Raw genomic sequence first — 27,993 nt, forward strand, 5'->3', positions numbered from 1 at the left:
GTGATCGCAAAAATTTGTTTTGATTGTTCATTGAAGCATAATACAGTTTTAAAATTGACGTCTTACACATATATAATGTACCCTTTCAAATTTGATCAAAGTATTGTGTATGTTTACCTATCCAAATGACATCTATAGTCATGTATACTTCATTGGAAACATAACATATTACAACTTCAGTAAAATGTAGACATTTTAGGTAAGTTTTAAGATAGAAAGATAGACAATTGATAGAGTTTTTCCTTCTTTTCCTTTCTATATATATTCTAGATTTTGACCCCCACTGTGTATTATGTACAAGATTTTTCGTTGTTGGTGTAGAAATAACATATTATAAATATTATCAAAAAACGTCAGTGACTTCCATAGTCATGTTTACTTCATTGGAAACATAACATATTACAACTTCGGAAAAATGTAGACATTTTAGGTAAGTTATAAGATAGAAAGATAAATCTCTAGAATGATAGATAGTTTATAGGCATTTTTCTTTTCTTTTTCTGTCTATATATACTAAACAGTTTTACTCACACTGTTTATTATTTACAAGAGTCGTCGTTGTCTATGTAGAAAAAACATATTAAATAAATATTACCAAAAAACGTTAGTGCTTGGTGACAACAGTGACCTTAAAGAGGGTCTTGGTAAGTTTCACATACTAAACAACAATGGCCAAAATAATTAAAGAATAGAGAAAAATAAGTCACAAATTTAAAGAATACGGAATAAAGGGGTAAGAATATTTAAAGAATATAGAAGAATGGGGTGCGAAAGTATAAAGAATAACACTTGAAAAGAATTTGGTTATATACTACTGATTATACAAATAATCGATGTACAGACGATGTAAAGACAAAGCTGTAAAGATCAATTATTGTAAAATCATGTTTTGAAGAATTAGAAGATAAAGAAACATGCCTAAAAATTTAAAGAATAGAGAAATTATGGACACACATCCAAACCCTCATTAATAGGTCACAAAGATATCAAATTTTAGCTCTACTTGATATGAACTTGTCTGTATTGTTCTTGAAAATTTCCTAAATACTAAGTGTAGTAATCTGACTAGAATATCCGAACGGCCACCATTTGACACTATAAGACAAGTACCGTATAACTATGATTGGTGAATATAAGGTTACTACTTAACTTTAAAGTGGATGTCAGACTATTTTTATTTTTTAATTAGTACTGTATGTACATCTAAAGAAGTTTAGATGTCAAGGATTTTAAAGTTCTTTTTTACTGTAATATAGAGCTTCTATAGTGAGTAAGAATGTATGATACTAATGTCAGGGAGTAAGAACGTATGGTACTAATGTCAGGGAGTAAGAACGTACTATGATACTAATGTCAGGGAGTAAGAACGTATAGATACTAATGTCAGGGAGTAAGAACGTATGGTTCCTAATTTCAGATTGCACAAATAAAGTTTCTGGAACAATATGGAATAAGCAGATATGTGGTGTTATTGCCAACAGTCCTCGAAATTAGCACAGGACCCACACGACATGTCATATATTACTTGAAATATTCGGTCCTGATGATTTTTGTTAATTTGGTAATACATGCATTCCTAATAAAATTTGAAGAATCATCAATTCGGTCCTGTATAACTGGCCAACTAGACAACTTTCAACTGGATTCCAAATGGCGTAGATCTACTATATTACAGTGTAACAGATATATCCCATCGTACGGCTTTCGTCAATCATCAAAACTTATACCGTATAGTTAGCTTAAAAATGTCAAAATGTGAAACAATTGAAACGAAAAACCCCAATAGCCTGATTAATGACAAAACCATAAAGGAAAGACAAATATGACACTTCAAACAGCAACCAACGACAACCAATGAAAAACAGGCTCATAAAATGAAAAGCGCCGTCGGCCACGTTCGGTTCCAAAAGTCTTACCAAAACTAAATCAACCTTCATTCATTTAATTACACTCTGTTATTTTATAATGATTTTTTGCACATGAAACATTATATTCGGTTATTGATCATGAAATATTTGGCTAAATAATTCTTGAAAGTAATTTTTTACTTTGGTTTTAATAATTGCTAAGCAGGTAAATGAATGATAAATTGACATCCTACTTAAATATAAATAGTCTTTACTTGTTTTGTGTCCATCGTTATATGAATTTACAACATTTTGCTCGTCATAATTGTGTGATGAATTTACGCGTTTCCATGGAATTCCCATTCGACAACTATTTTCTGATGATCTATTGATTATCTAAAACCATTTCAATGTTTTAAAATTATTAATCAGTTTCTTAAAGTGCTTTGTTATAAAACAGATTGTTAAACATGTTTAAGAGTTTTAAAGTACCATCATAAACTTTTCTAATTTATTGCGCAGTAAACTCGTGATTACAGTGCACATATTGTATTTATGAGCCCACGGGAAATGTTCTTTTTCAGGTAAATATAGAATCTTGATATTTACAACAAATGTTATTTTTCCTGTGACTGTTTTCAAAATAAATCTAAGGAGAAAAAAAAAGTCGAAAGTCATATAAATTTCAGTACAATTTACAGTTAATCAATCGTAAGATTCGAACTAAGAAAAATCGGTTCTCAAATAGTTTAACAGTAGCTCAGTAGCTCTTTATGGAAAGGAATTTGACATGAAAAAAAGGAACGTTGTTTAAGGTGGTACATGTACCTAACACTACAGGGAGATAACTCTGTAAAGTCAGCTAAACGTTTTAATTACGTTGTGTTGTAAAAGGAATATTAAGCTTCTCAATGATCAAAATTGGTGTTTGTCAAATTGCTATATAACCAGTGTAATTTTTCTGACAAAACGGTTGGTTCACCCCTAACGGGAAGGATTGTGCCTGATGTTCATATGATGAAATCATAATCTTTCAGTCAGTTTAATTGAAGTCTGGAGCTGGCATGTCAGTTAACTGCTAGTAGTCTGTTGTAATTTATGTATTATTGTCATTTTGTTTATTTTCTTTGGTTACATCTTCTGACATCAGACTCGGACTTCTCTTGAACTGAATTTTAATGTGCGTATTGTTATGCGTTTACTTTTCTACATTGGCTAGAGGTATAGGGGGAGGGTTGAGACCTCACAAACATGTTTAACCTCGCCGCATTTTTGCGCCTGTCCCAAGTCAGGAGCCTCGATCTGGCCTTTGTTAGTCTTGTGTTATTTTAATTTTAGTTTCTTGTGTACAATTTTGAAATTAGTATGGCGTTCATTATCACTGAACTAGTATATTTATTTAGGGGTCAGCTGAAGGACGCCTCCGGGTGCGGGAATTTCTCGCTACATTGAAGACCTGTTGGTGACCTTCTGCTGGTTTTTTTCTATGGTCGGGTTGTTGTCTCTTTGGCACACTCCCCATTTCCATTCTCAATTTTATGGTTCAAAATGTTTTAAATTTTTATATTTTTGTCAAAGGGTCAAAGTAAATACTTTGTCAAAATTTTATGAAAATTAAACGAGCCAAATTAATTTTAGTGAAAGTGTTTTAGGTACCACCTTAAGTTGTATTGAACGAAATAAAGTAAAGAAATGTGGAAGCTACTGAATAATCGATCTCTATGACAGTAGATGAAAAAAAGCAGATGAGCTTAATATAAAAGTACCAAGCTGGCCGCCATGGCCATCGAGCATCATTCTATTGGATAGCTTATATATTATATGTCCTTTGCATTTGTTAAACAAAAATATACGTCTAATCAATCTCTTTATTAGAACATTTATAATGTTAACTAAAGAGATCATTGGTCATCAGATGTAGATGGGTGAAATATAACCAATATTGCATCATGTTGAAGTCAAGTCACAAACTCTAAAGACGTTTTTAATGACCGTTTACAGACGTGTTTCGGTCAAATCTCTACTGAACGTTTACAGGTGTGCTTAGGTCCCATCTCAAATGAACGTTTACAGACATGGTTAATAGGCCCAATCTCTAGTAAACGTTTACAGACGTGGTTATGTCCCATCTCTCATGGTGTTTAGACTCCCATCTCTAACGAACGTTTATAGACGTGTACGGTGACCTATAGTTGTTAATGTCTGTGTCATTTTGGTCTTTTGTGGATAGTTGTCTCATTGGCGATCATACCACATCTTCTTTTTTATAGTTTATAGACGTGTTGAGTGTCCGTCTTTAGATCTAATGATACTTACAGACGTGTTTAGGTCCCATCTCTCATGAACGTTTTCAGACTTGTTTAGACTCCCATCTCTAATGAACGTTTACAGACGTGTTTTAAAAGGTCCATCACTAATGAACTTTTACAGACGTGTAAGGCGACATTTCTAATAAACGTTTACAGACGTGTTTATGCCACACCTCTAATGAATGTTTAATTACTTACTTTATCCTCTTTATGTTCTTGAACACATAAGGCATCAACAAGGGACCTCCAACTCGTTCTATCTTTCGCGATTTTTTCTATTTGATTCCAGGTGTAACCATGTATTTTTATCTCTGCTGCTATAATCTCTTCTCCATGCCTTTCGGTCTTACAGGCCTTCTTGTCCCTTGTGGTGTCCATGTCAATACCTTTTTTCACATGCCGGTTGTTATCCATTCGCAGTATATGTCCAATATATTTCCACCGCCTTCTCATGATCTTGTTCACTATATTCTTCACACCTGTTCTTTCTGATTGTTCACTGTTTAAAATTACACTTGGCCATCTGATGTTAAGTATTCGTCTCAAACAGCGTCCTTCAAATCCTCTAATTCGACTTTCTACTTTTTGTGGTTGTTCTCAATGTTTCTGAACCGTACAACAGAACTGATCTTACATTTCTCACATACAATCTGATCTTTGTCTTTCTGGATATTTTGTTGTTTTTCCATATGTTATTCAGGTTTTTGAATGCAGAAACTGCTTTGCCAATACGGATGTTAACTTCTTCTTCAATATTTCCTAGCTTCTGCATTAACTCTACTACCAAGATAGTTGAATGAGTTTACTTGTTCCAGTTCTTTTCCGTTCACTGTTATTGCTTTATCGTTCTTTGTACCTATCTGCATCACCTTAGTTTTCTTTGCATTAATCTTAAGTCCTACTTTCGCTGCCTCTGATGTAACTTTATATGTCTTTTTCTGCATGTGTTCATGTGTATGAGAAAAGAGGCTGATATCATCAGCAAAGTCCATGTCCTCTAAAAATGTTCACTGTATACCATGATTTTCAGTTGTTGTCTTCTTCATTACCCAGTCAACCATGCACCAATATAAAGAGAAAAGAAGATATTATGCATCCCTGTCTTACTCAAGATGTTATTAAAAACCAATCTGATAGTTTTCCATCATGTCTGACTGCACATCTAAAACCATCATACATTTCCATAATGATGTTAATTATTTTCTGTGGAATTCCATACATACTCATGATGTACCAAAGTGACTCTCTATGGACGCTATCAAATGCTTTTTCGAAATCCACATAATTTATATATATGGGTGACCTCCATTCTAGTGCCTGTTCTATAATATTTCTCAGTATGAGGATGTTATCTATACAGAAACGGTTTGTTCTAAATCCACTTTGTTCCTCCCGTAGAATGGAATCGATTTTGTCTTTGATTCGTTCTAGAATTATTCTACAAAGTATCTTACCAGGTACTGATAGTAAAGTAATTCCACGCCAGTTGTTACAATCTGTAAGGTTACCTTTCTTTGGTAGTTTTATGATGATACCATCTTTCCACTGAGTAGGTAGTATTTCCTTTTCCCATATTTCATTCAGCAAATCACGTAGGATGTTCACGTTGAGATTTATGTCTGATTTTAGTACTTCTGCTGGTATGCCATCTACCCCAGGAGCTTTGTTGTTTTTAAGTTTTTTAATGGCTGCTTTGATCTCATGATCTGTTTTGGGTCCCATTTCTATTTCTATTGGTGGTGGAGCTTCCTCTGTCCTGTAAACTGATATTTCTGGTTCAGGCCTATTCAACACCTCTTCAAAATGTTCTTTCCATCTTTCCAGTTGTTTCTCAAATTTGCATATTGTCTGACCATCTTTATCTTTGATGTTAGTACTGTTGGTATTTACCCTTCCACTAAGTTGTTTTGTAATGTTATATAGCTTTCTCATATCTCCAACATTAGATGCATTTTTAGCCTCTTCTGCAATCATTTCTATGTATGCCTTTTTGTCTGCCTTTGCATTCTTTTTCACTTCTTTTTCCTTACTGTTATATAGATCTTTCAGTCCCTCCTGTTGTTCTCCTGTTGCTTGGTTGGTTTTTGATTTTAATGCTTTTCTTTCCATTATTAAAGCCCAGGTTTTTCAGATATCCATGTCTTTCTTTCTTTATTTTTGTAACCAAATATGTCTTCACTTGTTTTTAAATAAATTTCACTCATATGTTGCCATGTAGAGTTTATGTCAATCTCATTTTCTTCAAGTTGTAAGACCTCAAATCTGTTCTTCAGTTCTATATTGAAGTTTTGTTGTATTTCAGGTTATTTGAGTTTTCCAAAGTCTGTGATCTTGCTTGGTGTTTTGCATTTATCTTTCCTTAATTTTTGTCTGATCTTTCCAATGACTAGGTGGTGATCGCTGTATACATATGCACTTCTTTTCACTTTCACATCTAATAATGATGACCTCCATTTCTTATTAATCAGTATGTGATCGATCTGGCTTTTCACTTTCACATTTGGAGACACCCATGTGGCTTTGTGTATGTTTTTATGTTCAAAGATTGTTCCCCAATTACCAGATTGTTCATAGTACACATCTCTACTAATCTTTCACCATTGTTGTTAATTTCTCCAAGCCCATGTTTTCCCCATCACTTCTTCTGAACTTGTGTTAGTTGAACCTACTTTTGCATTAAATCTCCAATGATGGTAAGTACATCATGCTTTGGTGTGTCAATTATGATCTGATTTAATTTATCATAAAAATTCTGATGAATGTTTACAGAGATATTAAGGTCCCATCTCTATTGGACGTTTACATGCAGACGGTGTTTAGAACCCATCTCAAATGAACGTTTACAGACGTGTTAAGGAATCATCTCTAATGAACGTTTACAGATGTGTTTATACCCCATCTCTAATGAACGTTTACAGAGCGTTTAGATCCCATCTCTAATGAACGTTTACAGACGTGTTGATGCCCAATCTCTTATGAACATTTACAGACGTGTTTAGTGTCCATCTCTTATAAATGTTTACAGACGATGTTTAGTATCCCTCTCTTATGAACGTTTACAGACGTGTTAAGGAATCATCTCTAATGAACGTTTACAGATGTGTTTATACCCCATCTCTAATGAACGTTTACAGAGCGTTTAGATCCCATCTCTAATGAACGTTTACAGACGTGTTGATGCCCAATCTCTTATGAACATTTACAGACGTGTTTAGTGCTCATCTCTTATGAATGTTTACAGACGATGTTTAGTATCCCTCTCTTATGAACGTTTACAGACGTGTTAAGGAATCATCTCTTATGAACGTTTACAGACGTGTTTAGGCCCCATCTTTAATGAACATTTGTCGACGAGATTAGGCTTCATACCTAATAAACGATATATAACAGAATTGTTGAGGCCTAATCTCTGATTTTATTTTTTTTGTATTTTTTTTTTTAATTCCTGTTACCAATCAATCTGCACTTGATTCTAATGCATTATATATATAGTCTGAAATCGAGCTTAATGAACATAATACTTTTGCAAAAGTCGTTACTAACTTTCAACTCTCTTCGCTATCTAACAGTAATACAGTATGGTAGTTCTATGTAATAACAATTTAGAGTTTTCATAATTCAAACATATATCTATAATTTCTTTGTAATGGGTTGTAATATGTGTGTCTCTTTGATCGTATGTCTCCTGATTTTTTCGGTGTTGGTTGTCTGTTACACTGTTCCTATAGTCTTGTGTAGTCTTGTACATCTATTAGTGTGTATATGTATTACATTGTATCTAATTCTCTCTGTGTTTGTGTGGGTGTTACAGTCATTTATTCATTGAATTCACGAATATGGATTCAAAGAGACAGCAACCCTATGCCAGACGTAGTCTATTAATATCAACCTTTCTTAAGTTTCCAGGGAATAATCTGATCAGGAGTAAAAATTATTGTTAAAACAACCAATAAACTTTATAATGTTACTTGGTGTAATAGTTTTCGTGAAGTCAAGTAATTTTCTTTAGGGTGCCGATGTATAAAATTGGGTGTCAAACTTAGCATAACATATCTTGAAAACACAAATGATAGGTTTTGAATCAGTAAACTGTTTTATGCCTCTTTCGTGTCAACATCTAATTATTGGTGACAATGTAAACTGCTTATACTATTGATTATTGGGAAGAATGGTTCAGTGTCTTGAAATTAGTCTAATTATTTTAGGTAGATTGTATTGAAAAACGATTTTTTTAATGGCGTATTATACGACAAAAAGATGAACGCTTCAGTTGCGCGTTTGGAATTTAATGTCATAACACAAATATAAACAAGTAAGTTTGTATATAATTATTATATAAGATATCGTTTCACCTTTGCGGAGGGACTTTGCTGTGTTGAAGACCCATTGGTGGCCTTTGGCTGTTCTCTGCTTTTTGGTCGGGTTGTTGTCTCTTTGACATATTCTCCATTTCCATTCTCAATTTTAGTTGAAACATAGAAGTATTGTATTCTCAATTTTATTTAACCGAGGATTGTACATGATACCTTTATGTGAATACTTGAAATGAAAGCTATGTATTACAACGTAAAAAAACCTCTTCATACTCATACTATTTTGTGTGTTGGAATGAATTCTTATTGATTGAAATACTTTTCAACGTCCTTTATATTGCATGGTCCTGTTTCAAGTTGTATGTCTAAGATGACAGTTTTATTGTCATGTAACTGTCAATGCCCTGCTGGGTTAAATGAAATATTGATTTCAAATATATTTGTTTTGATTTTTGTTCGTTAAAACTTTTTTAATATTTGAGTGAAATAAGTGTAGTTGTAATAACATTTCTATATTATGTTCGTTTTTAAGAGCGTTTGAAGGTAAGTTCGATTTCAACTTTCGATTTTCAGATTCGTTCGCTTCGTAAACTGTTTTTTTCAGACAAGAAAAAAGTGATAAAAATTATGGTGACAAGGTGTATCTTGTAATGCTGAAGTAAACATTACTTGTAATATTTCTAGACAGAATGCTTTAAAGCTGACAAATTGCACAGAAACTTGAATGTTGTTAAATGAATATTATTAATTGCCCTGTATTGTTTACTGTTGACGACCGAATTTCGCCCTGTAGATGTCTATTGTTGACGACCGAATGATACTTTGTATATGTGAAGTGCTGACGGTCGATTGTTGCCCTGTATATGTATTGCTGAAGAGCGAACGTTGCCGTGCATTTATATGTCTACTGCTGAAGAGCGAATGTTGCCCTGTATATATCTTCTGTTGAGAACCGAATTTCAACGCATGTATAAGTCAATTTTTGACGACTGGATGACATCCCACATCTCTTGTTATTTAATATTGAAAAATCATGGAAAATTATAAATATTAGAAAATAGTCAATTTGGTATGTGTGAGTGTGAGTGTGTGTGTTTGTTTGTGTGTGTTGAAATCAAAACACTGAAGCCAAGTTAACATCAGGTATCTAGCTTTAATGTTCGTACTACCCGTATCAACATATGTATAAATCGTATAGGCACCTTTTTTATTTACAGTGCTAAACAAAACAATACTCTTAATTTACACTTATATAATCACATTATAAATACAACTTGCTGTTATAGTAACGTTTACAGGAGACATAGTGCCTATAGATATTAAATCTGTCTTCAATTCTGTTTTTAATGTGGTACCAAACATTTTGACAAATTTGGCTTGTTTAATTTTCATAAAATTTCGTCAAAACATTTGCTTTGACCCTTTGGCAAAAATATGAAAATTTTAAGAACAAAAACTTAACACTTTATCGGAAAATTTTCATTGGATATATATATATATATATATATGACACATTTTGACAAACATAAACATTTATCATTGAGAAGCATTTAAAATATTTCCAAAATAATAGAATGTGATTTAAACGTTCTGCAGATTTTAACAGAGTTATCTCCCTGTAGTGATATGTACCACAATTTTACTGCTACATTAGTTAATACTATATCATGTAAACGTCTGATGCCAATAATACAAGTTATACAATGCGACATTTATCTTTGAGTTCAAAGGTCATATGGCAGTGAAGCATTTTTAAATGAAATAAGTTTTGATGCCTAGTAAATGAATAACAACAATTAATGAAAATGCTGGTAAGAAAATAAATAAAACAGTTTGTTTGAATGTACAGTTAATACTCTATATCATTTGCAAATTATACAAACAAACAAAATATGCTAATGAATGAAATACGTACAAAATGGCATGATTTTTAACACACTAATTAAGGTTCTAATTAATTGTAAATGTCTGAAAGACATTACAATGCTATTTCGTCCTTTCGAAACATTTTATAAAAAGTACTTTAACAAGTCTTTTTTCTTGAAGCACTATTTCGTAAATAATAAATTATATATTTATCACAAAACAAGAAATGTCTGCGTATTTTTAATATCACATGGTTTCACAACCTTCACAAATTTCATTAAGACCCATCTGAATGCTGAATAAACAAGTGTAAAACGTCTTTGTCGCTATGGAAACACAGGGCGATAACCTTGAACTGTTTGAAGGTGAAGTATTATTTCTATTTAGAGTGTGGTCATCAAGTCTCGATTTTTTAGGTCAGACTAGTTGATAATAGTTTAATCTCATATCAAAATGCTGTTTACACTTTAAATTTGAAAGTAGTTTCTGTCTCAAATATGATTATTATTCATAGCGCCATCTGATGGCATAATCATCATTTCAACAAATTTGAGCGACGAATGCAAATGAATACTATTCCACTGGATACCGTTCCTTTGGAAGAAATCGTTGTGCTGTCCGTCTGTGTAATATCTACCGTTAAGGTTAGATTCGAAACAATCCGAGTACCACCATCCTCCCCTATAATGGACGGCACAATTGTTCAGTGATCGCCTATCGTTATCACGGTCATACGTGCTGAATTGCATACCATTATGGTCGTCACGCATTGTTGTCATGGAGTCACCAGCTGTACCATGATAATTAGTAATGCGCAAGCGGTAGTTGTCATTTTCATTTGCAATACGGAAAATGTCATAAACTGCATAGTATTTCTTGCCATTCCACTCTTCCATGTCAATGCGCAGTTTGTAATCACCTGAAATAGAATATTTAAAATTTAACCTGGTTTTCTTTATGTAGAGCGATAAGGAATAACTGACAGAGTATCAAACAAGTTAAAAGGCCCCTTTCAAAATCGTATCTATCAAAGAACTGTATCAAAACTTATTCAAAGTATTGTATAAGTATGTATTGATACAAATGTAATTAAAACAAATTGTACACAATCAGAATAAAAGTAGGTAGTGTGTGTAAATATTGGCGACTAGTGATTTTATTATTACTTATTTCTTTAATAGCAAATTACTTATTCATTTAGTTTTATTTAAGAGACGATATTATTCGGCTTGAAAATCATCTACTAAAAAAAAAAACAACAGTTTAACATGTTCCTATATAATTGCAGATGATAATGATTCTTAGTACCACAGAACGTGATGTCAACAAAACGGTTCCCTGTTCGGAGGAAAGAACATCCTAGGATTGAAGTTAATGTATTAAAAGTTGACGCAGACGGAAACAGTATTTATGATGAAGATTTTGATTCAAATGTATGCCACTGTTTTCCTTCAACCAGCAGTAAATTTCTTCCATCTATGATTTATGATGAACTAAAGTGTGATCATGAACAGACAACTTATATACAACCCGCTCAACAATCTGTGTTCACTTATCCTTGGACTGCGAACACAGTTACCGGAAGGGAAGATTTATCTGACGACCGCGATTCACTAAAGAGCGGGAAACTTAGTGCTATAGCAGAGGAGCCAGATGGTCACGTGACCAGAACTGCTCCTCCGTTTGCGAGCCCTTCAAAAACAGTTGAAAGAACAAAAGGGCCATATTCAGCACCAGTGGACCCAAGTCGTTGGGAAAGTCATGGTCCTGATTTTAGACGAGCACATTCAGAACAATCAGTCAATAGACTCCATACAGGAGGAAGACCGAGGACTCTAGATTCGCGGGAATTCAGAGGACGATATGTCGATCCAAGTAAGTTTAGGGTTTTAGATCTATAAAGTATAAAACACAGTCTGACATTTGTGTCCATGTGACATCTCAAATATAGAGGCAAAATGAATTAGATATTATTATTATATACCGTTATATGTACGCCCATTAAACATAGCTTATATAATAAGCTTGAAATAGAAGCAATAATTTATGTAATTTACTGAATGAAGGGTATAATGAGACGTTTTATGGAAATATGAAGAAAGAACAAAATGGATGGAAAAAATCAAATGAGTGATTATGATACGAGAAGATGTAAAAAAAAATGCGCAGGACTTTTTAACATGGTAAAGAAGTGACGATAAAAGAAATTTGGAGTAGTAATACGACAGCTATGCATCAAAGATCAAAAGACACAGAGGTGAATAAACGGCTTTCAACAATGAGTAAACCTTAGCTATCTCATATGGAAACGGAAAATCAAATGTACAGGATTTCGAACTGGGAAAAGATGAACGCTCCGAAACCTTTTTAATTCACGTTTAAAATATATATGTTTTTAAATTTAAACTTATTAAACATGATAAAAATTTTCTTTTCAGAGGATGGCCAAGTATACAAGTTCAACGTCAACTACGGTAAAAGGAATGTCCAAGCGTCCAGACAGGCGGATAACACGATTTGACATTTATCAGCAGCGTAATATTTCAAACATTTATTCTTACTTGTGACGTTCTGGATTTTTTTTAGTGTCACTGATGATCGAACTTAAAAACTACACTTATTTATTTAAATCGACTGTAAAAGTATTTATTCGTATTCTACCAATTTTTGTAAAACTGAAACCATGAATTCATGTACGCACAACGGAAATATTTTTTTTCAGAAACACTATCATCATGATATTAAAGCACTTCTTTGCTAGGTGCCTCACCTAATGAGTGATTTCTATTTTACAAAACTCGATTTCTGTTGTATTTCAATAACATAAATTCTGATTTGTATAATTAATAAAGTTGTCAAAATAATTTTCACATCAATTCGCTTTCTCTGTTATGGATCATGTATACTACATCATGATTCTGACCAATTTAGGCATACTAATCCACTTTCGAATACAAATGCATTAAATTAGCGCTTTATAAATATAATATTTATGACGAATGGCAATATGGTTTTCAAACAACAGTACAAGTGCATGTTTATAAGTGTTACAAATAATCGAGTATGCTGTACTATTTATCATTTAACAATGATCTTTAATGAATTGACATTCTGGATGGCATGTAAGATCTCGTTTCTGTTATGGAATTGTAACCTAGCAAAATTCTGCTTTCAAATAAATGTTGTTCAATATGTTCAGAACAGTCACAGTCAGTCGTTCTGACATCATCAGCCGAATTTGTAAAATTACATGACTGTATTCAATACTGCAATCCTTAATTTGGTTGGTTATAGTTGAGCGTATTTGTTTGGCAGTGACCTTTTGAAAACTAGTATTCCCTGGTAATTTTGTATTATTTTTTTTGGGTATGGACTGAAAACCAGTCTGGTATAAACAGTATGCCGGGGTTCTTAAAATATGGTTTCCCTGTATTAAAAAATACACAAATTATCTGATGCCTATATCTTACCTTGAGTTGTAAGGTGATGTATATGTTCGTTGCCGAGATAAAACTCTCCATTTTGATTTCCGAATCCTGCTTTATAGTCTTCCCAATTCCTGTAAAAGTCAACTGATCCATCTTGTCTGCGCTGAATCACAGTCCAGCCTAGAAAAAATAATTAGGTGATTTATTAAAATACTATAGTAAACAAAACAACACTTTACGCAAAGACGTATACGTCACGAATATGCTGAAATGCGCGCGAGTATACGTAAAAGCAGACAATCTCAGTTCACATAGATATGAAAACTTATAATAAAATATTTTTATAAAGAATAATTTAAAAAAAAAGACAGGAAGTTTCGTATTTTGTAGCTTAATTTTAATAGATGAAAACAATCTCTTTGAAAAAATCTTGAATAAAGTATTAACTAACCTGTGCCGTTGGCTACTTTGCAAAGTACTTTGAAAGGTTTTGGTGATTTTTCTGGTTTGATCATAATGTAGTAATCCCCTTCATATTTCATTCCACCAGATTTATGTACCTCATGACAATCTGAAATTATAAGATGTAAACGTTTGATATTTTGAATTGAGTTACTCCCCTTTGATTAATATTTATTAAATAGTTGCGATCTCTTTGTTCCATGAAAAAAATTATTGATGTTTTTTTATGTACAAAAAATTCTATAAAGATAAAAATCAGACACTTTTAAAACGTTTATCAATATCTCAATTTTATGATACTTCATATCAAATCAAGATTTTAATATTCTTTGTTTGACGCACTATCTGTTCATTTCAAAGGATGTCTTAACCAATCACGCCTAGAATTTTATCCACTCCGTAAACATTCGTGAAAGACCACGAGCTCTATGTTTTGAAAAAAATGTCAATTACAACAAAAACGAATTACACTCATGGCTTGCTTACTATCCACGGGTCAGAAAAACATTTAGGATAAATAGATAGAGTAAGGTCAGTGGTTTGGCAAACTACCATAAGCTGTAATGGAGCCTTGGTACAGAAGGTACACACATAACAATAAATATATAGAAACGTGTTTAATAAACTTAGTAAAATAAGAATACTTTCTATTTTTCTCATAAATGTCCATAGTTCTATTGTTAATGGTGTCAATCACAGTTTATCAAAATAAAAATTTCACGAAATCGTTGTTTTGCCTCAATAAACTTCAAATAGTGTATTTTTGGTGTGAAACTTTCATAGTTGCGTTATGCATTCATAAAACGCACACAGTTTCGTTTTTATTATGTTGAGTTTATGATTGGTAATATAACCCGACAGAAGTACAAATTAGTCGTGGTTATTCATTAATTCATTATTTATATTATCAAGTTGCTAACAGTGACAACAGTTATTGTTGGAAGATTTTCCAAAACTTTGTTATCAAAAGAAATGTTATGAAAGCCTACTGTGATCCAACCGTTTGAAATAAGTACAGACAAGCATAACACTCTGGTTAAGTCATCTCCGTACATATTTGTGGTAAGCCAATAATGAACAGATAATTTGATGATTATATAACAGACGTTCATGGTGGTAACTCATTTAAATACTACTCTCTTCAGTTTCTTATAAGTGAACGTTTTATACATGTGCATTCGATCGGACTCGAGTCCCGAAAAGAAAATCAATTGTTTTTGTTTATATCACACCTTAGTACCGGCTATCGGCAGATGCAAAAGGTCACACAGATCAAAGTCTGCTAGACACAATTGCAATTTGCCAAAGTCCATGTTACTCGACAGACAGAACAATTGTGTATAGTCGGGAACACAATATTCTTTGATATTTGCCTAAGCCGGGTATATTCCCCATTTCCGTTCTCAATTTTATGAATATAGAGAGTAGATACGACCATTACGACTAGATCTACATGGACTAATGAGGCAACAACACATACAAAAACAAGTTTTATTCCGACTGTTCCTGCATGCCTCATACAAATTTTCATCTATATTTCAACAGCGAACGCAGATCAAAGCTGACCACCAATCAAAAGGTAATCAAGAACAATTTGATTATAAAACCACCTCTTATCTCAATTGGTTTTGTAGATGTTATTCTAACCTCCATTATAAGTATCGAACCACAAGTTCAGAAACCTCTACTCACCTTTCACTTTTGTACTTATACACCTTGAATATCATTTGGAATGTTAAAATAACGTCTGGCATACCCATGGGAAATAATTAAACCTCAGGAAATGTCTTATTCATATATACGTGTAATCTTATCTTGCTACAAAAACGTTGATTCTCCGTGTGCGATTTTCATCATCAAGACATTCATACTAAGGATAGTTGCCATTGCAAGCATATAATGCAAATAACACGTCCTCTTTTACATTCGAATTATCAACCAGGTGTGTGTGTACTTGTTTGTGTGTGGTCGCTTGACCATAGAGATGAGATAGCTTGACCCACAATGATGAGGTGGCTTAACCATAGAGATGAAGATGAGAAAGCTTGACAACAGATTACCCGATCAGATTTTTAAAAAATAGGCTCAAATTATCGTCAAGAAAATAACTTTTTCAACAGGACATGAGTTACTGAGGTTAAACTGAAAGGAGTTTTGTCTTATTATATGTATATGAGTAAGCTAATAGCAGGTGCGTCCAATGATTGACCACTAAAAGGGGAAACAACTAGTCATCAGTAGTTGGAAAAGTGTGAGAACAAAATTCAGAAAATTTAGTTTTACTGGCGAGGTCGTACATCCTCTGCTTAAAAATTTAGAACAAGTGCATAATGATAGGTTTAAGTGTTTTTGTCTATAAATCTCCTTTGTTTTAAGTGATCTGAACTTTTTGACATATCTTACTTTTAATCTGACCCTATCCTTATCGTTGTTGTTAATGAAGTTTTAATTTCATCGTATAACTGTTTGAATTGGTGTATTTAGCGGCCATTGAATCATTTTACAATGGCGTCATACTAAAAGGAAGTACTTTTAACCCTCTGACAACTTATATAAATCTTGAATTTTAATCATGTATTTTTAGAAGCTTAATTTTGCCAAGAATAAAAGAAGGCACTTAAACTTTGTATACTACAAAACTCAAGCATCAGAATATACGACGCCAGACATACAGTTCAATTAGGTAGTATTCAATAACTAAAATACCGGTACAAGTATGAAATAGAAGAGACAATGGAAATTGGGAATGTGTAAAAGCATGGAAGTATTACTTCCATGTTCACAGTGAAGTTTCTCCTATTCTTGAGGTGTGTGCTCTCATTTTCTTATAGATCAATGATGGCGTATGTGTTCTTTTGACAAGTTTTTGTTTGTGTTTACTTAACCACTTTTCTCTTTCGGTCTTTCATTTATTAAAATTTTTATGCAGATAATCCAAATAATTCGTGTCAAATTATCTAAAAACATATCTTGATGTTCCCTTTTGTTGTCAGTATGTTTGTATTTCAAAGGAATTTCGTGTCACCAATCGGTATACCATATCCCTTCTTTTCTATAAAAGATGTACAAGACAGTCGCGCACTAAAAGGTTCAATGTACACATTGCAAAATTCGAATTCAGGCAAACAGACATATCTATACCGTTATAGATTAAGCTGGAGTATTCTACTTAGAGTTGAAGGCCAGTGCTGATTATTAGCAGCCATACATGCATTATGATTTGACAGGACATTTGCCAAAAAGGAAGCTCGAATCAAATGTTTACAAGAGAAACATATAGGTATATCCTTGGATCAACAAACTAGTATTTACAGAATCAACATGTCTAGAGTTCTTCTGTATCAAACGTTCAGCCAATACTTTACGATCTTATGTAATACGATGGTGTTGCAGCTCTCCTTTTGATGTAAACATTAAAGCTACTTCAGGCATAGAAACGGCAATCTCTATGTACAACCTGTTGCCTGGGAAGGTCGTTTTTATAGAGTCGAAATTTGGTTGCAGAATATAAGAGAAGGGTTTTTGGATATGTTGATAAGAAGAGAACACATTATTGATCATTATGGGATTATGCTCTAATCCTAAACAATTTAGTGTAAATGCATAACTTAATAAAAGCAGAATAGGTAGAGACTAATGGAGATGAGTCTTAAAAACTGTACATGGGTGTCAAGGTCATGTGCCATCGACCAAAATAAAATTATAAAAGAATATGCAAAAACATGCAAAAATTCGTTCGTATGACTTTGTTCTGTAATTTAACAACAGGTTCACTTCCTGTCTATCACATCTCAAGTACATGTCTATAACCAAGGCTTCGCATAGTTTAGCTCGCAATCAAAATGGCGGGCATATGTGTGACTCCGATTCGAGACATGTTTCTTGATAAAGGAATCTGATGTAAACAGATCTTAATTATATTCAAGGTGATTAACTATATTAATTTTAAAGATAAAATATTTTTAAGATCATTAAACTTTATCAAGTTATCCACTGCCAAATATTTCCCTTTATATCTTCTTATCAAAGTTTATCATATTATAATATGTACTATTGGAGCGGCATGCATAGCCCGGGATTAGATCAATTAATTCTTAATTTAGCAAGACCTATTGTAAATTGTTTATGATGGGGTAGGTCGTATTTTTAATATGGTATAATATTGCAAATTGTTTTGTATTATTATATTTTTCTCGAGTCAACTGTCGCCGTACATTTGCACTTTAGAATTTAAATACATGTTGATCTCCACGAATTGTTTACTGAAAAGTTTACAAATCCAAACAATGTGAAGCTACTAAATAATTATTGTATAAAAAATGTTTTACTTGGATAATCAAACTAACTTTTGTATTTTACTGTAAATTTTTAATTTCGCAATCGAATATTTCTCCATGTGTCGTTTTTTTTTTTTTTTTTCTCTGCTAATTTGCATAATACTTTTTATAACAAAATCTACACAGTAGGTCGAGGGTATTAACTGATTATGTTTTTGCACTAGATCTACTATGTAAACTGTACAACCTTTCATTATGTAAATAAAAACCACACAATATTGTGATAAATATTTAACCCTGCTGTGACAGTAATCATATTGTGGTCACAAACTGTGGAGGGTATCTAGATAGTAAGGCCATATAGAAATACAATTTAGTTTTCGGGTAATTTCTTACTGATAAGCAGTTTTCAGGTTGTTCTTTTTTTTTAAATTTATATTTATTTTGATAAATTCTTTAAAATTGGTTTATACACAAATTAAGAATGGAAAATATGAAATAATAAACGCTTTACTTTCTTGTCAATTTACGGTTTGCGGTTGCGATTACACTTTTTTTAATGACCTTATAAACTGTAACAATAATCGGATCATTGGGAGTTTTATCTTGTCAGGTCGCCGGGTGCTATTTACTTTTAATGGAGGCGGATTATGATTATTGTTTATTTTACAATGATACTTGACAGGTATTGTTACACATGTTAGATTTATAATAATCTGACACCTGTAAAACTCGGACATATCCCGGGGATGTACCGGGTATAGAATACTATATAAGTTTTGTGTGAACAGTTGCCGTAGGATTAGACCTATATGAAATTTTAATATACTTCGAGAATGAACAATTAGTTTATAGTTTCAAATATACAAGAAATGTTTACCCACGATTGAATTATAAAGTAAAGTTTTTACAGTACACCAAGGGTATATAGCTAGTGACCATATGCTACAGTTTATTTGTACACAATGCCTTTCCAAAGTGCCTTAATTGAATCTACGTATCTTAATATCATTGATACCTCATAAAATTTGCAAATAAATCACAAAAAACTCCAAATTCCCAATCATTCTTCTATCAGTAATGCATTAAACTAACACTATTTTTTGCAAGTTAAACGCTTTACAGACTACCAAGCATATTGCAATTAAACAGTATGTCCTTAATGAAAGGAGCAGATATTTCAAAACAAGTAGCTGTACACCTCAGCTTCGGGTGCTCAGCATCTCATTCCTGGCATGGCACCAGATCAGATGAATCAGACTAATTTTTTAAACAGATGTGATGATGTTAATTTAGGTTTATTAATCTCTTACTTTAGTGTTTACATCTTCAAATACAACAACCTTGCCAAATCTTTCAGTAACTCGTTATTCTTACAAATAATGTAATTTGTGTGAAGAAAGAATGCTATGATATTTCCCTGTGTCAGTGCAAGTGTAATTCTGTGAAGATTGTGCATTTAGATGTACTGAAAGCCGTCATTTTCTAATTAAGGGGGGTCTGGATGTCTTTCATTCTTAGTTCATTATTTTCAGACCATTTTTCTCTACTCTGTAGTTCTTTCCCTTATCGTTCTCTGATCTTTTTAATTTTCCACTCAATTATTCTTTTTTCCTTATTTTTTTCCTTATTTTTCTCTATCATTCATAACTTTAATACATTATTCTACACTTTCTGTCCTTTATTTTGTATTCTGTAAACCCCGTCCAGACTCGTTGATTGTAAAACCTTTAGTAAGAAGGTTGAAACAGCAACATAGTAAATAACCGCCAATTTATCTTATAAATAAACTTAATATCCAAAAGGAAGTGTAAATTTATTTGAAGAAATCAGATGATATTATATAAAAAGAGATGTGGTATGATTGCCAATGAGACAGTTCTTCACAAGAGACCAAATGACACAGAAAATTAAACCAAAGGTCACTGTCCGGTCTTCAACATTGAGCAAAGCCCATTTCGCATAGTCAGCTATAAAGGCCTCGAAATGACAAATGTAAAGTCCATACTACACATAGTCAGCTATAAAAGGACCCAATATGACAAATGTAGAACAATTCAAACGAGAAAACTAACGGCCTTATTCATGAACGAACATTTCAGTGTTTGTTTTGGACAATATACCGTGCACAAATAATCCTGCACTAGTAGTCTTTTCAATTATTCTAAAATCACATACTTTTCAATTACACCATCTGTTTTCGTACCATGTGCACATTCGTGTATGCATGCATGAAGAGGTTACAAGCAAATAATTGATCGTTCGATTTCATTAAAAGTAAGTAAATCATTTTATCTGATAAGAAAAGGAAGTACTTGATTAAGTTACTTTACAAGCTATAATTGTGAAAAACATTCAATTTTGGTATATATGAGAGTTCTCAATAAAACCTGTAATTAATCCTCGATTTCAGTACTTAAATACAAACTATCTGATTGAAAGTTATCTCATTGGCATTAATATACCACATCTTTCTGTTTTTATATTTATAGCGATCAATTTCACAAAAATTCTTCGGAGTAAAATAATCCAAAATTTTTAACAACATAACTTACGACCAATGTTTAGTAGTAAGGTATTTCTGTGTCAACATCTAATAATTTCAGTTTGAGGACTAATATTAAACAATATGAATGTCATAATTTTGACTTGTTATATTTAGTTAAGATAAGTTGTTTGCATGAACTTGGAAAACCATCTACTCTTTTCCCATCGTCAGTCCAGTTGTCCGTTGATATTTTTTTAAAACTTTAAATCCGTCTAATTTTGATGAAATCAGAACATAGATGTCCTTCATATTGCTGAATCTTTATTTTTTCGGTGTAAGCCTTCGCGTTTGCTACATTTAACATATCTGAAGCAAGTTTCATGCTCAATTTAACTTTATCGTACACATTTACAGTTTATTTTGTAAGCTGTTTAGAAAACAATAATTTTATGGTCGGGATTAGGTTACCTATAATAGCGTCACACCAAATGAATAGAGTATCACAACATCTTACAGATATTATTGATCTGGTTCGTTAAATTTAATGAGTGGTTAAAAAATTATTAACAATGTCCCCAATTATATGAATCATCATTGTATACATTTTAACAGCTGAACAAAAAAGAAACGTTTGTTTATTATCGGTAGCCATCTTTACAGCTAATTCAGTAACAGTATTTGGATCAGTTGATGACTGGTTTAGCATAATACCATTCTGATAAACAGTAACTGATAAATATCAAAAAATGTTTCTCTTGCAACGAACATCATGGTGGTAAATTAAGTGTAATGAGTTTATAATTAGGTTAACCTCCTTTCATCTTCGAACTTTTAAATCAGGTTAACTTTTTTATATTTTGTCCTTGAAATTCGATTTTGAATTATCATGATTATGGCCGCCAGAAATTTCTACGCACTACCTTTTAGTTTAGATGCTTAAGAAATGCTTTAAAAAAGAATGTTAAGTGAGCTTTAATAATGCTTTGATGTTGCTGTGACGTCGGATGCATTTTGTTTTATCATAAGCACCTTCATTGTTTGATTTTCATTAGCACAGTTATATTGTGATTTAACCGCTCATCCAAAAATCATCATGCCCAATATGCATGAAGACTAGATATCTATTGCAATCTTATTCAATATTCTAACATTCCTTTGACGCATTTAACAAGTTAAACAATAGATTTGTGAGTCATGTTTTGTTGAACACAGATATCTATCTATTATTCTGCAATGACACAATGTTGGAAAATATTTCACCCCGCTGATTTTTTTACAATACTATAACTGTCATTCAAGTACTGGAAATATGTGACAGTACTTAATTTAAACAAATCTTTTGTCTGCGATAGAGATAAATCAAGGAGGCATTATCCCGTATAAACGATGTATAGGTCAAAGTGTCATATTATTGCCCAATCGATAAGTCTACAATATTGCAATTGATGTATCGTCTAGCAGTGGCATTTAACCCTTGAAATTCTTGTCCTAACCAACTTAATTAATGTCCTGTAAAATACTGGAAAATCTTACTTTGTAACTTCTTATAAGAATTAATTCCTCGTGTTCCAATTTCTAAGTAATATCAAATTGAATGTAAAAATAAGGGGATGTGGTACGTGTCGCCTAAGAAAACTATCCACCAGAATTCAAATAAGTGGATATTAGTAATTATACGTCACAGTACAACCTTCAAGAATGAGAACCCCCATCGACAGGTTTGTGTGTGGAGTAACAAGAAAGGTGGTTTTCATATATAAGATGCGACTCACCGTATAGATCTATGCTGACACCAATTATTAGGGAATAGAACATGGCATACATTTAAACAATTTAGAGAGCATATGTGGCCCAGTGATATACTAACATTTGCAAAGAACCATATAATTTTTGGATTACCAGACCACCATTTGAAATTTAGCGTAATTCTGACACGAATTAACAAATTACCTAATCAATGTCGGACTGTGGTAGACTAAAAATCAAGGTTGCTTCTGAATTCTGATGAGAACTTCAAATTAACTGGTATTATCTAGTCTGTAAAGGTACAACGATAACACCCCGTGGTTTAACAACATTATTTCTCAATATAATTACTTTTTCTGATCTACTAAACGAGAAAACCATACCATTTCATGAGTTTTGGCAATGTTAACGCCTATTTGATTACCTCTGAATATGATCAAAACAAAAATAATCCCTGGCGTAGAGTTACTGCCACTTTTAAATGTCAAATGATCATTTCAAATTAAAAGTAATATTTTATTATTGAAAAGGAAAAAGAAAACTTAATTACCTTTTGGGTATGACGTCATCTCTTGAAGCGTTGTTGCTTTTGGCGTTGGTTCCGTTGGTTGTGTTGCTGGAATTGACGGTTTTGTTTCTGGGTTTATTTGTTTGATTTTGTTGCTTAGCGCTGGTAATGGAGAAATGTTTGCTAGTCTATCAATAACGTCCGATAAATTTTTCACAACAGCGTCTATCACTGCAAAATTGGTATTCAAATCTTTTAAATTTAGCCTCTGTTCCAACATTTGATTTTTGACAGATTTTAATGTTTGACTTTCTCTTTGCAATGCATCTTGGGTAAACTGTACATTTTCAAATAATTTAGAAATTCGAGCATTGTACTCTGCTAATTTCATTGTCTCATTAGCTATTCTATTTAAATTTGGCAAGTCTGCTGTGAATCTATTTTCAAATGCTTTGAATTTAGCATCAAATGATGCTTGAAGTTCTTTGTAAACTTTTTTACACCTACATCCTTTTCGCTTTGGTTTTCCAGTGGGTGCTCCTAACACTGCACATACAATAACAAAAAGTACATATGTTGCTCTGCTTAATTGTTGAATCCTCATCTTGAAAGTTTTGTTTTCCTTCTAACTTATAAATTGAAATAGTTCACTGCATCAAAAACAGCTAATTAGAATGACGAAATACTCCTTCCTGTTTCGATAAACTCTTCATTAGCATAAGAAATCTACAAAACAACGTATAAAGTATAGAACATGTAGAAGCGATTTAATATTTTATAAATAAAATTGATGATAAACCATCTACGTAAGAACTTTTAATTGCTAGGATGAGTTATACTGGACTATAGTAGATGAATCACACTGTAATCCTCCGCTGTATTGTGTATGTAAGTAAATTAGCATTGTTATCATATCACTGTCGAGGCTTTGAATGAATTGACCATCACCCAGCAGGACTAATACTCCAAGTATAATAGACTGTGGATAGGTCCACTTTAGACTTTTAACTTCTTAATCCTGTCACCACGTATGAATACAAAAGATTGGGATGAAAATGAAATGTTTGTCAACACGACCGGGTCTCGCCTTTAACAATGACCTGTGATGAACACCTACGGAGCAGACGTACACCCACGAGAAACAAATCTGGGACACCTAGGGTGTTAATAGGCACTAAAAGCCCTCTTGTCACGTGAAGTTAAACGAGTACTGGTGCCTTGATTTGTTTTTGTTTATTTAACAGGTAACGTAAAATGGTGTTTCTTATTGTGGCCAATAATCCTTGAATTAATAGCAATGACTGAAGAGGAATTATAAAGTAAAGAATCGGGACCGGACCACAATAGGGAACATTTTTGTTTTGTTTGCGTTCAGATTAACTCGTCCTTGTCTATGTTTACATATTGATAGTGCTATTTGAAACAGTTTGTATTAAAAGACATTTTATTATACTACCCACTAAATATGTGTAAATATTGAAACAAATTTGTTTAAATTTTAGGGTACAATACTTGTTAAAGTCAATATAAAAGGAAGGCAATTTTCTGTAAAAATCTTACGACTAAAGATAAATAAAAATTAATGCTAGTTGATTTGTAAGCAATAAAAAGTAAAATTATGTTTATTTAAAAGGTCAAATGAGTTGATTTAACCCGACACAATTGTGTTTTCCTTCTATAACCAAATTTAGAATTTATTATCGAATTCGTGTTGGAAATATATTTATTCCAATTGAACTTAATAGAAATATGAAACAAATATGGTACATCCACATATATTAGAATCTTAACGGAGAAAAATATGAACCCAAAAGTACAATGATTCTTCGACGAAGTTTTTTTTAAGCTAGGATCTGCCAACCAAAATGAACACAATTACAGCCTCAGAATGTGAAAATGCGAGTTCGAATTCCCAGTCAGACCTTTTTCAAAACAGTGAAATTATTCACAGGCACTTGTCTCTGAAATTCGTTGTTATCTATATTCCTACATATTGTTTGTCAAGTGACCGTAATCATATTGTAACGAACATGCCGATAGTATTTAGCTGAACAGACATTTAGCCGAACAGACATACTATGATGGTATAAAGATGTTACTCTACGTAACGTTCCACAACTGATAGTTATTTAGATAATGCTACTATAACTTGTCCATAATCTGATAAAAGTAAAAGTTCTGCCAACTCATCTAGACATTAGCCTATCTATTTAATGTTGTTGAAATGTTTTTATTGACTTCCTCAAAGTGATAAATTATTGATTTCAAATATGCTTTATGTGCTAAAGTGAAAAAATTTGTGAAACGTTTATTTGTATGCTGTTTGATTCCTGTCTGTTTTGAATGATGACAGCTATAAATCAGATTCAGAAATGGTAGCAAATTTTAAACGAAAAAACAGTACCGAGGTAAATAAAATCTTTTAATCTCAATTTAACGTCAGAAATGAAATCAATTAAACAATGACTAGTAGATAAAAGCTGCAACTTGTGAGATTTTATTTAGAATAAAACTTCAATGATTCATGGAAACAATGTGATCACTGGATATCACCACATAGCCACAGTGAACTTTTTGACATTTTGTTGTAAGATTTGACCCTATTGGTAATAACATCTATAAATATGCTACTGACCAAGCGAAAACATTGATTTCAATTCTACAGTAATATCCACTGTGGCAAAAGCAAGGATTCTACAACATCTACTACTGTTGCTTATATTGACTATGGCAAACGTTAGGAATACTATAGCGGAAACAAAGTTATATATAGCTATGCACCTGATTACATTATAAGATCTTTCATCAATATAATAAAATAATACATGTATCGTTATACAAGTCCATTGCCATAATAATGGGTGCCAATAAAAATTGCATAAGTGAATAAACTCATTCAAAACCCGACATGTCCTTGATCTAATTTTTTATCATGTTTGTTTGAAATCAAATCAAGAATAGACTTTTAGATGATTACTTTGAGGTGCCAACAAGTGGTAAACTTCTTGCTGTAAAGAGAGATTAATAATTTCAAACATCAAAAACCTGTCGAAATATTTTTTGCTATGTTTTGAATGTATGGCATTTTAAATAATTTAAACTACTTGATGCCTTTTTTTTGCTGACCTTGTACTATTTCAACACATCTTGTTAGCATACAAAATTAAACATAATTTCAAATAGAAACGTGAATACAAATAAAAATATGAATACATAACCAAAAGTTTCTTTGGCCGTGTTGCATTCAACATTGCTACCGTACTCCGGTTTTACGTCAAATAGTAACGTGAATACAAATACAAATATGAATAAATTATAAACAAAAAAGATACATTATAAAGTTTCTTACCATAAAAATTTGGTTTTATCTTTGGCAGTGTTGCATTCTACATTTCTACCGTACTACGGTTTTACGTCTGGACAGCTGTTACCAATAAACTTTACGACGTCTGTGGTCACTTTCTGTGTATTGGTGTGTAGATGATTAATTATCTAGTCCTTAATTACAATTATATCTAATGATCTCTGCAGAATAGTATTATAAATGCAACACTTAGAACGTTGATATATGTATCCAGCTGATAAAATTCCCCTTCTATAATATTACAATGTTAATAATACACGCGTGAAAGGTAGTGAATGGAAATTTGAAATTTTATTCTAGCAACGTATAACTTTTTGGGAGCTCAGCAACGATCTTCCATTATATCAAAGCGATAAACTGTTTATATAGCAAGAAGTTTTAAAAGTGTATAGTAGGTAGTTAAGCCACGCCTACTCTCGAATTGAGTCAATAAACCATCGGTTCACGTTGATTGACACTTCTAAGTGCTAACATTTCTAATACATTCTTAAAGTATCAATTTTCTGTTACTCAGCTGATAACACAAAGATTATTGTAAGCCATAATATTGAATTCAACCAATAAGTATAATTATGGTTTTATGTATATATTAAGAAATCATGTAATGTGAATTTTATTAGCGTCATTAATTAGTTAGTTTAGTCATCCAAACACAGAAGCTACTTCTTTCTTTTATCTGGATTGCAATCTATTAGTATATCAATTTTGAAAAGATTTGGCAAAAATTAAAAATTCATTGACTCATTTTGGTTATAACATGGAAGTATTATATTGATATTACTTCCTTGGTTATAACGATACGTTTGACTAAAGGAATGTTTTATTATTTTGGGATATCTGTGTAATTTCTTGTGGTGTACCGCCGAAAATGTGCAATTTTCTAATATTTACTGAAAGCATCATGCAGTGTCATTATTTCTACACTCATTGACATTCTTCAAGAATTTTTCCTCGAAGCAAAGGTTCGAATCGGATATATATGGAATTTTTGGGGAAATGCTGTTAGCTTTAAGCGACACTTCACCATTTAGATATGTTTTTAATGAAATACTTGGCAGCGTTTCTCGCTTTTATCTGATCATAAGGTATTTTACCTGTCAAATTTTATACTTTATTTAACCAGTAAGGTACTCACGGATTATCAATTTTAACACATTTGCATTGTTTTGCAACAAAAAGATTTTAACATTTTGATCGTACAAATTACATCATACCTACCGATTAAAATCAACGTGGTAAATGAATATATGTTATTAGAATACCTGTATTTTGAATACCTGTCTTTATTTATTTTCTTATTAGAAATAAGGCTATAGAAATAGACAATTGTTACAACATGCTATATCTATGCTTTTAAAATAACAACTATTCGTTATAAAAGTACC

General features: G+C 32.3%; 2 protein-coding genes across 3 annotated transcripts; one reads left to right on the top strand and one right to left on the bottom strand.

The window, feature by feature from the left end:
• Positions 1 to 29: 29 nt before the first annotated feature.
• On the top strand, positions 30 to 13,199 carry LOC139528612 (uncharacterized). 2 transcript variants are annotated; one of them, XM_071324647.1, is made up of 3 exons: positions 30 to 199; positions 11,624 to 12,210; positions 12,774 to 13,199. In XM_071324647.1, the coding sequence occupies exons 2-3, from the start codon at positions 11,655 to 11,657 to the stop codon at positions 12,854 to 12,856; spliced, it is 639 nt and encodes a 212-aa protein (XP_071180748.1). In that variant the 5' UTR covers positions 30 to 199; positions 11,624 to 11,654; the 3' UTR covers positions 12,857 to 13,199. The 2 variants fall into 2 exon arrangements, with proteins under 2 accessions (XP_071180748.1, XP_071180747.1); XM_071324646.1 differs by lacking the exon at positions 30 to 199 and adding an exon at positions 318 to 430.
• Positions 9,603 to 27,993, bottom strand: LOC139528611 (fibrinogen-like protein 1). The gene is made up of 5 exons (XM_071324645.1): positions 26,594 to 27,993; positions 23,287 to 23,970; positions 14,215 to 14,334; positions 13,806 to 13,943; positions 9,603 to 11,254 (listed from the first exon to the last, which is right to left on the bottom strand). Exons 2-5 carry the CDS (start codon positions 23,846 to 23,848, stop codon positions 10,827 to 10,829), a joined length of 1,248 nt encoding a protein of 415 aa, XP_071180746.1. The 5' UTR covers positions 23,849 to 23,970; positions 26,594 to 27,993; the 3' UTR covers positions 9,603 to 10,826.

The sequence above is a fragment of the Mytilus edulis genome, chromosome 6 (assembly GCF_963676685.1).
Source record: "Mytilus edulis chromosome 6, xbMytEdul2.2, whole genome shotgun sequence".
Lineage (NCBI taxonomy): Eukaryota > Metazoa > Mollusca > Bivalvia > Mytilida > Mytilidae > Mytilus > Mytilus edulis.

Bases quoted from the DNA above. Each gene is read 5' to 3' on its own strand.
- LOC139528612 (XM_071324647.1), top strand. From the start codon at position 11,655: ATGTCAACAAAACGGTTCCCTGTTCGGAGGAAAGAACATCCTAGGATT. The intron at 12,211-12,773 runs GTAAGTTTAGGG...TTTTCTTTTCAG, and splicing joins AGGACGATATGTCGATCCAA to AGGATGGCCAAGTATACAAG.
- LOC139528611 (XM_071324645.1), bottom strand. From the start codon at position 23,848: ATGAGGATTCAACAATTAAGCAGAGCAACATATGTACTTTTTGTTATT. The intron at 14,335-23,286 runs GTAATTAAGTTT...TTATAATTTCAG, and splicing joins GATGACGTCATACCCAAAAG to ATTGTCATGAGGTACATAAA. The intron at 13,944-14,214 runs GTTAGTTAATAC...TATTTTTTCTAG, and splicing joins CAAAGTAGCCAACGGCACAG to GCTGGACTGTGATTCAGCGC.